A 14,421-nucleotide genomic window follows, 5' to 3' on the forward strand; every position below is an offset into this window, starting at 1 on the left:
GCCATAGGGAGAGTACATGCAGCATAGGGAATGAGGGTTCCCCAGGTGTTTAGGGTTACTCATGAAGACTGGCATAAAAATGGATAGTACAAAAGATAGTGTTTTAGAAAATTATTTATCATGGACAGTTATTTTAACAGACAAAAGGTGGCCCAAGTGCAGGTTACTCAATTGATTATAACTGAGGAACTGTACCTTGGTTCTGGAAAAGGCATGCTTCTTAACTTTCTGCTGTCTATTCTTAAAGCTATTTCATCTGTTACAGTAGTAAACTGAATAAAATGTAGGTAAGGGCAAAAAGATGGCAAATGATCTGTTTATATTATTCCTTTTTATTTTGTTTTTTTTTGAGATAGAGTCTTGCTCTGTCACCAAGCTGGAGTGCAGTGGCGCAATCCTGGCTCACTGCAACCTCCGCCTCCTGGATTCAAGCGATTCCCCTGTCTCAGCATGCGAGTAGCTGGAACTGCAGGCTCGCACACCACGCCCAGCTAATTTTTTGTATTTTAGTAGAGACAGGGTTTCACCATGTTGGCCAGGACAGTCTTGATATCCTGACCTAGTGACCTGCCCGTCTCGGCCTCCCAAAGTAATTACAGGCATGAGCCACCGTGCCTGACCTATATTACTCCTGATTAATAGCTCTGAGAAAAGACTGCTGACAGTACATAGGTAAAAATAAATATTTTGAATAGTTTGAATAAATAGAAATGTTCTATATTAATGTTCACTTTACCAATTTTTATTATGTATCTACTTAACATGAACATAGCAACATATACAACTTGTTCTAGAAAAGTCTGACCTTTTTCAGTTATTTTAATAAAATTAAATTTAAGCATATTTAAATACTGGAAAAGGGTTATGGGTAAGGAGATGATAACAAATATAAAAGATATTTTCAATGGCTAGAGAAAAAGAGTAAGCAAGTTCTTCATAGAGGCATATTAACAAGGCTCTTGAAAGTAAGCAATGCCTATTAAAATACAAGAAACTGACATTGTTTTATTGGCATTATCCTTAAAAAATGCTGATGGATAAGAGAAGGGACAGGGAAGGAAGAAGGAGCAAGAGAAGAGAAAGGGGAGGTAGGGGTCCACAGATGAGGGTTAAGAAATGTGCTTCCTGTTCTTCGCTTCTTTTGAACTCACCTCTGGAAGGTGACTTACTGAATAAATATTCTACCTACATCTTTCTAGTTACTTACATGGTTTTGGCAATTAACCTTTCTCCTTCATTGAATGAGATCTTCTCCTTCCCTCTCATTATTCCTCTTCTTTGTCAAGATTATATTTACTTGGCCGGGTGCAGTGGCTCATGCCTGTAATCCTAGCACTTTGGGAGGCCAAAGCAGGCGGATCATGAGGTCAGGAGTTTGAGAACAGCCTGATCAATGGTGAAACCTCGTCTCCACTAAAAATACAAAAATTAGCTGGGCATGATGCCACGTGCCTGTAATCCCAGCTACTCAGGTGGCTGAGGCATGAGAATCGCTTGAACCTAGGAGGCGGAAGTTGCAGTGAGCCAAGATTGTGCCATTGCACTCCAGCCTGGGTGACAGAGTGAGATTCCATCTCAAAAAAAAAAAAAAAGATTATATTCACTTCTTATATGATAGAAATTGGGAACTGTGATGCTTTTATGGAGTAGTTTTATCATACCAAATCAGAATATCAATTATCTGATTAATCACCAATAAGCAAATAAATGAGCTAGATGTGGAAGGATTTATAAACTGTAACAGTTCAAGGAATAAAATAGTAAGAACATGTGGTAAGTTTAAGAGTTTTTTAATTTAGAAGAATAGAAAGTACATCTAGAACTGGATGTCTGTCCTGGTTACATTCTATCTACCTTGCCAGATATTTTCTAATCTTTGTCCTTCTTGACCTTGTTATATGTTTTAGGAAGCTGACCTCTACAGAATACACCAAAAAGCAATGTTTTTCTGCCTTCGAGTTAGAGTTGGCCAATAGGTGACACTGGCAAGAAATCAGAAGTGCAGAAGAAAAAATGTGGGGTGTTTATTCTGTCTTACTTCCTCCCTGCTGGCCATTTTTGTTTGGGAGAGGCTGTGTTCTTTTATGCATAACCACAGCAACTGTCAAGCAGCTCTCTCATGTAACTACAGTTCTCTAGGTTCCAGAAACGTTGCTTTCTTCTCTTGCTCTGGAAGCCTAGGGTGATAACTGCTTTCTGCGATTGCTAGCTTGTAGGTGCTTCCTCACTCTGATAGGTCCTTTATGCTGCCCACACATCTGCAAATAGTCCCCTCATTAAACCTCTTTCAATTAATCCAATTAATGGCATTTGTTTTCGCTATGAAGTAGAATGATATAATTTCCAATGGCCCCTTTTAGACCATTTTCAGGGCCAGGCCTATACAATCCAACCCCTTCCCATTCCAAACTCCTCAGTTTAACTCAACATCTCTTTCACTGTTTCTTAGAGAAAATCCAGCCCTATCTTGTGGAAACCCACTCCTTCATGAAAATAACATATCTTTACAACATTAGCAGCCTCTTAGACTTATATATATCATTAATCAAGCCTTTATTTTTATAACATAACATCAAAATGGAAACAAAAACTAGGTAGTCTCAGGAATTTACTCAGAAGAGGAAAGTAACTTTCCTGAATAATATCCATCTCACCTCCTTCTCCTTGTTGAGCAATACCAACTGGCTGTCTGTGAGGATGCAATACTTCCGCTCCCATGTTGTTGTCTCTGTGTAGGGTGACTGACCACAAGACAGACGATGGGTGGGTGGCCCTTTCACATCTGCATGACAAAAGGGAAAAACAAAAGCGACAAATCATTGTCTTGCTTAGTAAATCGGTACTTCAAATGTAAAATTCTTCAAAATCAAATAAAGAGGTGAGCCTAAACATGAATCTCAGTGGTAAATTTAAAACTTCCTCTTAAGAAAATAAAAACTGTTATAAACAGAATAAGGAAAAAATAGCCCTACAATCTCTAGAGAAGAGGGCTGAAACACTCTGGGAAGAATTGTTAGTGCAAAGTTTGTACAGTAATTACCACTGTACATACACTATAATAATGGGAGGTTGCTTCAGAGCTTAACTTGTATCATTCAAAATACAGAGTTGGAGTGACTCAGACAGCTTCCCTAGTCTTTAGGAGAAAGATGATGTTACATGTGCACTTTGAGAACACTGTTAACCCAGAACACTGAGAGTAAAGTTTTTGGCAGACTAGGCCTTCCAAATGGCTTTACACTCATAAGAACTGAAAATGTTTAAACAACAACAGCACATTACCATTAGAGGCCAGCAAGATCTTAAAAACAGAAAATGATTTTCTTAAGGAAAGATCTAAATACATGACCATGATGCTACTTAAAGGTGGAGGTACCCAATATTAAAGCAAAATGTCTCAACAATTCCCAACTGTTTCATTTCCTTATAAAATACCAAGTGGATACTAACATCTTTGTCATTTAAAAATTTTTTTATTATAAAATGTTTACTCATTTCGGCTGTTGGAACTGGGTGCATATTTTAATGTGTAAGTACACATTAGATCCATTAAATAAGGCTTTTATGGCAGTTCAATATATTAAAAGTTCTTCAGGCATGAAGAACTAATTCTTCTCGGGAATATTTTATAGAGACTACTTAAAATGCATTACTACTACTTATTATGCTAGAGGAAAAACTCAAAATTGGAAAGATTAGAAATCCAACATCCATGAAGGCAGGGAAGCCGTAAATCATAAAAAAGCACATTGGCCGGGCGCGGTGGCTCAAGCCTGTAATCCCAGCACTTTGGGAGGCCGAGGCGGGTGGATCACGAGGTCGAGAGATCGAGACCATCCTGGTCAACAAGGTGAAACCCCGTCTCTACTAAAAATACAAAAAGTTAGCTGGGCATGGTGGTGCGTGCCTGTAATCCCAGCTACTCAGGAGGCTGAGGCAGGAGAATTGCCTGAGCCCAGGAGGCGGAGGTTGCGGTGAGCCGAGACCGCGCCATTGCACTCCAGCCTGGGTAACAAGAGCGAAACTCCGTCTCAAAAAAAAAAAAAAAAAAAAAGCACATTATATCTATTATATGAGTATTTTTCATTATCATTGTTTTCTGCAAAATTTTTGTCTTTTGTTACAGGATGATAGATATATTAGTGGCATTGGCTTGACTTCAAGGAAAGCCGAATCATTTCCTAGGTGTCTTATACTATAAATAACCAAATATGCATAATTATAGCCAGAGTTCTGTTGAAAGTTAGCAACAGGTTGGGTGTGGTGGCTCATGCCTGCAGTCCTAGTACTCTGGGAGGCCAAGGCAGGCAGATCACTTGAGGTCAGGAGTTCAAGACCAGCCAGGCCAACATGGTGAAACCCCATCTCTATTAAAATACAAAACTTAGCCAGGCATGACAGCGGCTGTCTGTAATCCCAGCTACTTGAGAGGCTGAGATGGGAGAATCGCCTGAACCCGAGAGATGGTGGTTGCAGTGAGCTGAGATCACATCACTGCATGTCAACCTCAGCAGCTCAGTGAGACTCAAAAAAAAAGAAAGGAAGTTAACAACAAATCAGTTGCTGTATGTCTCTCTTTGTAGAACTACTGCAGGTCTCTCTTTATACATCCCTTCATGTATTCAGTATTATCTTCATTGTTTCTTCTGGCTCAACTTCCTGTCCTATCTGGGGCTATCGAAACTTAACTGCTCTACATGTTGAGGAGTTTATCAACTCTTCCCCAAAATAATTCAAGGTTAAGAACCAACAGTGGTATTAGGGCTTGGTTAGACATGTTATTAATTCTTAGAAGTTCACTGTTTTGTCTTTTCTCCCCTTATTTTCTATCTCCTCCGCACTGAGCACAGCATTATATGCTACATCTGTAGCATCTCCATTCCACACCAACCTTCACTCCCCTACCCTCAACCCTCCCCTTGTAGTCTAAGCATCTTAAATTATTTTATGTTAGAACTGCATCTTCAGTTCTTCCAAAGTTTTCTTTTGACTTCGAAATCTCAAAATTATCACAAAAAAGCTTTAATGAAATTTTGAATCCTTTTGTACACATATAGGATATTCTTGCCCATACTAAAAAGCTATGTCAAAACTGATTTTTTTCACATGATTTGGACAAAAATATGGGTTACATTTTTACCACATGTAGTCCTATTTTTAGAGTCAAATACCAAGATGACTTCAACAGAAAGGGATGCACCTACTGAGGGACTGTGTTATCTTCCCGGGGCCACAAGGGGTGTGGTTTTGCCTCCACCTGGGAACCCGAGGAGTTTCAAATGTCAAGTTCTTTGTCTGACTTTCCCATGCATGGGCTAGGTAGAGAAATCCAAGTAAGTTTCTTTGTTCAAAAAACCAGCCGAAAGCTCTGGGAGGAGGTGGCTCTGTTAGGGACCAAGTAGCCAATCTGGTATAGAAGTCAAAGATCAATCACTCCAACGGAAGCTTGAAATAACTCCTCTCATTGGACAAGAACATGAATGGGGTGGGAATAATTCCTGGGTTAAAATCCTGCTGCTCCCACGGATTCCTTCCTTGGGTCCCCTCCCAGGGTAGCATGGGAGCTCTCCCTCGCTCTCTTTCTGTCTCTCTGCCTAATAAATTGCTCTCTGCTAAACTCTTTGGGTCCATGGTATTTATTTGAATGGTAAGCTCACCGCACCTCCAGGGCCCCTTTCTCCATTCATGGGGTAAGAGATGCCAAGGACCTCCAAATTGGAACGGGGAGGGAGCTGAGTACATAGCCCTACCCCAGTTACATCTTTGGTGAGCCAGCCAGCAGTACATCCTTCGGACTTCAAAGTGGTGTCATTGGACCCCTTTTGCTTGCTGATCTGTCCTATTTACTTCTTTTAAATTTGTTAAGGAGGTAAAGACCTGCTGCAGTGGCAGACGCCGCCTGCAGAAAGCAGGAGGTGCAGCAGTGGCTGGACCAGGCAGCAGGAGCAGCTGCCTGTGCAAGCCATACCCAGCCCCTCAGACCCCAACCTCCTGGGGCCAAATTTCTGTAAGGCAAACTTCTTCCTGGCTCTTTCCTCTAAGATATTTCCTACACATGCTGCTCTTGGGGTGGCAGTCCAGTGCCCTCAGGCTTATGCCTATGAGGTCCTCCTGCTGTATAAATGCACAGGGCCAGTTCCCTTAGTCTGCAGTGCTAGGTTACGTCCTAACAGAGCCAGAGTCTATCAGTGGGTATGTGAGGCTATGAGACATTTTTGTTTTTTGTCACCTGCAATTTCCCAATCCAATTAAGTGGTGCCAGAATCTAATAATACACATTTTGTCTTGCCTAGGATTGGCTCTCCATACAGCAGAACTTCTCCATCTAGAATACCATAGTCAGACCTAGTCCAAGGCTCAAATAGTTAATTACAGGCCCCACAACCCTAGGGCATATTCCTAGAATGGAAGGTGGGGTGGGGGAGGAGGCCCAGGTCCCAAGGGCATTGGTCTAGAGGCTTTGGCCTTGTGGTCATCCATTACCTTCAAGACTGTTGTGCTTAGAGGCCCCTATCAAAAAGTTTATCCCCCTAGGGCAGCTTTATAATCAGGCCTATGTTAGTTGAACTCTTGCTAGGGAATACTGGCACCCATTGTCCAAGCCTCACTGGCCTAGTTCTTCAAGGATGCTCCGGTACAGGGCCACTAATCCTGGCAGTCCCTATGTCCTTATGGTGGCCAATAAGGACATTAGACAGTGAGGGTATGCCCACAACACCAGTGAGCATGATTAAACCCAGCACATGGGGGGCCCAGAAGATAATCCAGCATCTAGGGCACAAGGAAACTACAAGGTGCTATAACTGGGGAATTCCCCAGGGCTAGCAATTGCAAGGAATAACCAGGGATGCAGGCACCCCTGTGTTTGATTTCAGATAGGTGCTACCCTTACCAAGGTAAAATCACCCTTAAAGTGTATCCTAAAAACTGGGACCAATTTAACTCAAGATCTTTAAAGAAGAAGCTGGCCCTGAGGCCAGAACAGAATCTAGAATCATTACTAAATCTAGCAGCATTGGCATTCTATAATAGAGACCAGGAAGAACAGGCTAAAAGGAACAGGAGGGACCACAGAAAAGCCGCCGCCCTAGTCATGGCCTTCAGGCAAGCAGACCCAAGGGACTCAGAAGAGAGAAAGGCTTGGGTTAGCCACCAGTCTGGCAGAGCTTGCTACCACTGCGGCCTACCAGGACACTTTAAGAGAAATTGTCCTCAGAGGAATGGACCACCTCCTCGTCCTTGCCCACTGTGCAAAGGGGATCATTGCAAGGCACACCAGGGGAAGAAGGTTACCAGGGCCTGAGTTAGCTAACCAGATGAACCAACGGCAGGACTGAGGGTGCCCAGAGCAAGCGCCAGCACAAGCCATCGTCCTCACCAAGCCCCAGGTAAAGCTAACCATAGAGGGCCAGGAGGTTGATCTCCTCCTGGACACTGGTACAGCCTTCTCAGTTTTGCTTTCCTGTCTTGGATGGTTGTCCTCCAAGTCTGTAACTGTCCAAGGAGTCCTAGGACAAGCAGTCTCCTGACATTTCTCCCAGCCCCTAAGCTGTAACTTGGGAGATATACTATTTTCCCATGCCTTCCCCATCATGCCAGAAAGTCCCACTCCCTTACTAGGGTGGGACCTGCTAGCCAGAGCAGGAACCATTAGCTATATGAACATTGTCAGGGAGGAAATCCCTCTCTGCTGCCCATTATTTAAAGAAGGAAATAATCCTGAGGTTTGGGCAATAGAGGAACAATGGGTGAGCAGAGAATGCAAGCCCAATTCAAATAAGGCTAAAGGATCCCATCTCTTTTCCTTACCAAAGACAGTATCCCTTAAGACCAGAAGCCAAAAAGGGGATACTGTAAGGAACTTAAAAGCTCAGGATCTAGTAAAGTCTTATAATAGCCCTTGTAATACTCCAATTTTAGGAGTACAAAAACCTAATGGACAATGGAGGCTAGTGCAAGATCTCAGGCTTATTAATCAGCTGTATTCCCTTTATACTCAGCTGTACACAAACCATATACCCCGCTCTCTCAAATACCAGCAGAGGCACAATGGCTTACAGTCCTGGACTTTTAAGGATGCCTCTTTCTGTGTTCCATTACATCCTGACTCCCAGTTTCTGTTCACCTTTGAAGATCTTTGGACCAGAATTCTCAGCTCACCTGGACAGTGTTACCCTAGGGCTTTTGAGATAGCCCCCACCTGTTTGGCCAGGCTTTAGCTCTGGACCTTAGTCATTTTTACAAACAGGTATCCTGGTTCTCTATACATAGATGACTTACTTTTAACTGCTAACTCAGAAACACAGCGTCAGCAGGCCACCTAGGACCTCCTAAACTTTCTAGCCACTTGTGGATATAAGGTTTCCAAATAAAAAGCCCAACTTTGTAGGCAAGAGGTAAAATACCTAGGGCTTGTCTTGTCTAAGGGCATTTGGGTCCTTGATGGAGAATGTCTCCAACCCATACTGGCCTTACCCCATCCAAAGAGCTTAAAATAGTTGCAGGGATTCTTAGGAATAACTGGTTTCTGCTGATTGTGGATTCCCAGATACGGTGAAACAGCCAAACCCCTATACACTCTGATTAAGGAAATCCAAAAGCCTGACAGCCATCTAACACAATGGGACCCTATAGCTGAGGCAGCCTTTCAGATCCGAAAGCAGGCACTACTGCAGGCTCTAGCTCTAAGCCTTCCTATAGGGAACAACTTCTCCCTATATGTTATGGAAAAGTCAGAAGTGGCACTGGGGTTCTCACCCAGACTTGGGAGCCCATGCCCAACCGGTAGCATACCTAAGTAAGGAAATGGATGCAGTAGCAAAAGCCTGGCCACACTGCTTGGCGTCGTAGCCATGGTGGCTAGACTGATCTCAGAAGCTGTTAAAATAGTGCAAGGGAAAGATCTAACTTTATGGACTTCACATGATGTAGATGGAATTCTGGCCTCTAAAGGAGGCTATGGCTGTCTGGCTACCGCTTACTCAAACATCAAGCCTTAATGCTTGAAGGGTCTGTACTTCAGCTGTGCACATGTGCAGCCCTCAATCCAGCTACTTTTCTTCCTGAGGAAGGGGAAAACAAAGAACATGACTGTCAGCAGGTTAAAGCCCAGAACTATGCAGCTCAAGAGGATCTCTTAGAAACCCTCTAGCCAATTCTGACCTTAACCTATACACTGACGGAAGTTCATTCATGGAAAATGAAGTTTGAAAGGCAGGATACGCAGTAGTCAGTGATCAAACAGTGCTTAAAAGTAATTTCCTTCCTCCTGGAACTAGTGCCCAGCTGGCAGAACTAGTAGCCCTTACTTGAGCTCTAAAATTAGGAAAAGGGAAGAGAATAAACATAGACACAGAGTCCAAATATGCTTACCTGGTTCTGCATGCCCATGCTGCCATATGGAAGGAAAGAGAATTCCTAACCTTGGCAGGAACTCCCATTAAACATCATAAGGAAATTTTAGACTTATTACAAGCTGTCCGAGAACCCAAAGAGGTAGGAGTCTTACACTGCCGAGGTCACCAGAAAGGAGATGAGAAGGAAGCGGACGGCAATCACCGAGCTGACCTAGAGGCAAAACAGGCAGCTAGACAAGAATTTATAGAAGGAACTTTAGTATGAGAAAACCCTCTCCAGATAACTAGACCTCAATACTCATCAGAGGAGGCAGACTGGGCCATCTCCCAGGGACATAATCTTCCTTCAGGACGGCTAGGTAATGAGGAGGGAAGATTACTCCTACCTGCTGCCAGCCGGTGGAAAGTACTTAAAACCCTACATCAAACCTTCCATATGGGTATGGAGAATACATATCAAATGGCCAAATCTATATTTATCTATTATATAGATAATATATAGATAATATCTATATTATCAGAAAAAGGTCTCTTCAAGGCTGTCCAAAAAATAGTCAAAGGATGTGAAATATGCCTAAAAAATAATCCTTTGGCACATCACAAAGCTCCTCCTGGAGAACAGCAAACCAGTCATTACCCAGGTGAGGACTGGCAAATGGACTTTATCCATATGCCTAAGTCTCAGGGATATCAACATCTGTTAGTATGTGTAGATACCTACACAAAGTGGGTTGAAGCTTCCCCCTGTAGAAGAGAAAAAGCCCAAGAAGTAATGAAAGTCCTAATTAATGAAATAACCCCTAGATTTGGACTCTCTCGCTATCTTCAAAGCGATAACAGCCCTGCCTTCAAAGCTGCAGTGACCCAAGGAATTTCCAAAATGTTAGGAATACTGTATCCTCTCCACTGTGCTTGGAGGCCTCAGTCCTCAGGGAAAGTGGAAAAGAATGAAATTCTTAAGAGACACATAAAGAAATTGGCACAGGAAATCCACCTCCTGTGGCCTTCTCTATTACCAATAGCACTCTTAAGGGCTAAAAACTCTCCTCAGAAAATAGGACTCAGCTCCTATGAGATGCTTTATGGACGGCCCTTTCTTACTAATGATCTTGTATTAGATAAGGAAAAAGCAGATCTAATAAAAGATTAAACCTCCTTGGCTAAGTACCAACAGACTCTTAGGACCTTACCTGAAGGACAACCTATGGAAAAAGGGAAAGTTTGGTGCTTGTTAAGTCTCTCCCCTCAGACTCTCCCTCTCTAGGCCCATCTTGGGAAGGACCATTTTTGGTTATTCTGTCTACCCCAATGGCAGTTAAGGTGGTTGGAACTGACTCATGGGTTCATCACACTCAGCTGAAGCCTTGGACGCCTCCTGAAGAAAATCACAGGCCCTTCACTCCACCATCTGAAGTTCCAGGAGACTGCCCTTCACACACCTGTGAGCCGTTAGAGGATCTATGTTTGCTCTTCTGAGGAGATCCCCAGGAAAGAAAGTACTCATGAATCTAAGTTACATCTTGGTATTAACAGGACTATCACTCCTAGCTTTACTATTTGGGATCAGACTCTATGCAGTTGCCTCTAAGGATTAGCCTAATAGCTCTCCTCCTCTCCTTCCTAGTGTCCCCCAAAAAACGATTTACATTGACTCTCAGATGCAGAGTCTTCTCTTGCCAAGGCCATGCCATACTCAAACTCCAATTATTCCTTACATGGGGTGGGGAGGGAGGAATAACAGAAGAACTTGGTACTGACATTGGGAAAGTTACTACTACTACTCAGTTTTACTATAAGCTATCTCAGGAGTTAAATGATCACACAGAAAAGGTTGCTAATTCTCTCTGCAAAGACAGCTCACTCTGCTAAAACAGCTTAACTCTTTAGTTGCTGTAGCTCTTCAAAATAAAGGGCCCTGAATCTGCTAACAGCAGAGAGAGAAGAAACTTATCTCTCTTTAGGAAAAGAATGCTGCTACTTTATAAACCAATCACGTACTGTCTTAAAGAACTCAAAGACCGAGTCAAATACAGGGACCTTCAAGAAACAGGATCATGGAGCTTAACAACTGGCTGTCCTGGCTCTACCCTCTCCTAGGCCCATTTATAACCATTCTATTATTGCTGGCCTTCGGGCCTCTCATCTTTAACCTTTTTTTCAAATTTGTTTCTTTTAGAATTAAAGCCATAGGCCATAAATGGTCCTGCAAATGGAACCCCAGATATCCTTGGCTCATGAGTTCTATCATGGACCTCCGGATCAACCTGCACCCTTGGAAGTCTCCCCTCTGGAGGAAACCTCAACTACAGGGTCCCTTCTATGCTCCAATTAAGCAGGAAGTAGTTAAAGAGTGATCAATGCCTGTGTCCCAATAGCAGCTGGACTTTCCTGTTCAGAAGGGGTATGGGGGAACTGTGTTAAGGAAAAAAAACTTATCTCCCTGGGTCTATGAGGGGCGTGACTTTGCCTCCATCTGGGAACCAAAGGGGTTTCAAATGTAAAGTTCTTTCTCTGACTTTCCCTCACGTGGGCTAGGTAGAGAAATCCGGGTGGGTTTCTTTGTTCAAGAATCCAGCGGAAAGCTCTGGGAGGAGGGGGCTCTGCTGAGGACCAAGTAGCCAATCCAGTATCAAAGTCAAAGATCAATCACTCCAGCAGAAGCTTGAAAAAACTCTCATTGGATAAGAACATGAATGGGGCAGGAATAATTCCTGGGTTAAAATTCTGCTGCTCCTTACATACAGGGATTCCTTCCTTAGATCCCCTCCAACAGCAGCATGGGCTCTCTCTTTCTCTCTTTCTCTCTCCCTCTCTCTCTCTGCCTAATAAATTGCTCTCTGCTAAACTCTTTGGGTCCATAATATTTATTTGAACGGTAAGCTCGCTGTGCCTCTCCTGGGCCCCTTTCTCCATTCTTGGGGTAAGAGAGGCCAAGGACTCAGAATCACAATGGGGAGGGAGCTGAGTACGCACCCCTGCCCTGGTTACACAACTTTATGTGGAAACATGAATCGTTTTGTGGTCTAAACAATTAGAAACTTTGACAAAATTAGACAATTTGTGGTCATTCAAATAACTAACTTTGTAAGTTAGCCATAGGTGAAGGAAACTGTCTACTGTAAACTTTATTGTAAATTAATTTTAGCAAGAAGACAATGATAAACCTGTCCATAAAAATTATAACACAGGATATTGTATTAATAGCATAACCCAGGTTTCTTGACAAACTATAAATCTGTATCAACACTGAATTTAAGAAAATATAAATTCTCTTTTCTGTGAGATCCTAATTGTCTTAAAGCCTCACTGTCTAATTTCTCCTTTTGTCTAAACTGAACCATTTTCTAATTTCTTCATGGTATTGTGAAAATAAGATGTCTCACAAAACATTCAGAAACCCTGAACCACCCCTTTCTAGTGCTAAAGATGAGATGAAATGGAAAGCAATGAAACAGGGAGCAATATTTCTGAATTAAAAAAAAATTCTGTCTGTCTAAACAGAGGGATTTTTTTAGCCATCCTATAGATTTTATAGCTTATTTTTCTAATGCCCACTTGTTGGTCATTTTATAAGAATGTATATAAAGGGGGAAAAAGATGAAAAAGTGATAGTCTCTGTTGTTGTTGTTGTTTTTTTTTTGAGATGGAGTTTCACTCTTGGTACCCTGGCTGGAGTGCAACGGCGCAATCTCAGCTCACTGCAACCTCCGCCTCCTGGGTTCAAGAATTCTCCTGCCTCAGCCTCCCGAGTAGCTGGGACTACAGGCGTGTGCCATCGTGCCCAGCTAATTTTTGTATTTTTAGTAGAGATAGGGTTTCACTATGTTAACCAGGATGGTCTCGATCTCTTGACCTCGTGATCCACCCACCTTGGCCTCCCGAAGTGCTGGGAATAGAGGCTTGAGCCACCGCGCCTGGCCGTCTCTGTTCTTTTTAGCACTTCTCTATTATCTAAAAAGCATTTTAAGTAATAAAATGAGATTTAAAAAAATAACCTATATTTAACTTATATAGGTTAAATTATATCATGTCCTCATTTCCATAGCTAAATGAAGGTTTAAAAGCATATAAGCAAGGCCTGCAAACTGAGACTATATGCATTACCAAGACAAGCTCGAATTTTTGGCCTATTTCACTTGCCAATCCCATTGATCTTTATTTTTTGCTCTAGTGACTTATTTTTAATTTCTGACTTGCAATTATTTTTAGTATCTAAAGTTCATTAGAGAAAAGAATAACAGACTCACTAAGAAGAATCTTAATAGCAAAACTGGAAACAATTTTGGATTTGCTCTGTCCATTTCTATGAGGATACTAAGGACAGTAAATGCTGGCCTCATTACAAAAATTAAATAATTTTTAGAAACATTAAAAAGAATCAGAGGTAAGTCAATGGATCTCTTTGTAAATACTTCTTTAAAACTGGGTATTATTCTGTAGACCAGCAGTTCTTCAATTTCTTGATTGCAGGACTCCTTTAGACTCTAAAATTACTGAGGACTTCAAAGAGTTTTTGTTTATATGGGTTGTATCAATATTTACTGTATTAGATATTAAAACTGAGAAATTTTTAAAATATGACTTCATTTAACAATAACATTCCTATTGCATGTTAATATAGGTAATACACTTGAAATGTAATGATCTTAAAAAAATTGAAAGAGTGACTCTTTTACATTTTTGCAAATCCCTTTAAAGTCTGGCTGAATAGAACACAGCTAGATTTTTATATCTGTTTCTACATTCAATCTATTGCTTTGTGTTTTTCTGGTTGATGTTTGTAAAGAGAATTTGGACTCACAAATACGTAGCTGGAAAAGAAGAGTGTTTTAATAATATTTGCAAATAATTATGGATATTTTTCTTTAATACTCTACCAAAACCTGACAAGCAGTTGTTTTTCAAAAGTTAGTATACAATGTGTAATCTGAAACCAAATCAATAAATCTTTTATATTGTGTTACATCAAAAACCACTGGTCCACCTTGTTCTTTGAGTGGATCTTTTACCCCATCTACGTGAGTTTATAAACATGATGCACTGATCACTTAAAAAATACTGGTTC

General features: G+C 41.7%; 1 protein-coding gene across 5 annotated transcripts in view; it reads right to left on the bottom strand.

Moving 5' to 3' along the window:
- Positions 1-14,421, bottom strand: part of RASAL2 (RAS protein activator like 2) — a 364,958-nt gene that overhangs the window by 182,772 nt on the left and 167,765 nt on the right. For all 5 annotated transcript variants that reach the window (XM_074389525.1, XM_003925336.4, XM_074389524.1 and 2 more), the window contains exon 2: positions 2,655-2,782. In XM_074389525.1, the coding sequence (XP_074245626.1) occupies positions 2,655-2,782 (128 nt within the window). The remainder of the gene's footprint in view (positions 1-2,654; positions 2,783-14,421) is intronic.

Source organism: Saimiri boliviensis, chromosome 19 (genome assembly GCF_048565385.1).
Source record: "Saimiri boliviensis isolate mSaiBol1 chromosome 19, mSaiBol1.pri, whole genome shotgun sequence".
Taxonomy (NCBI): domain Eukaryota; kingdom Metazoa; phylum Chordata; class Mammalia; order Primates; family Cebidae; genus Saimiri; species Saimiri boliviensis.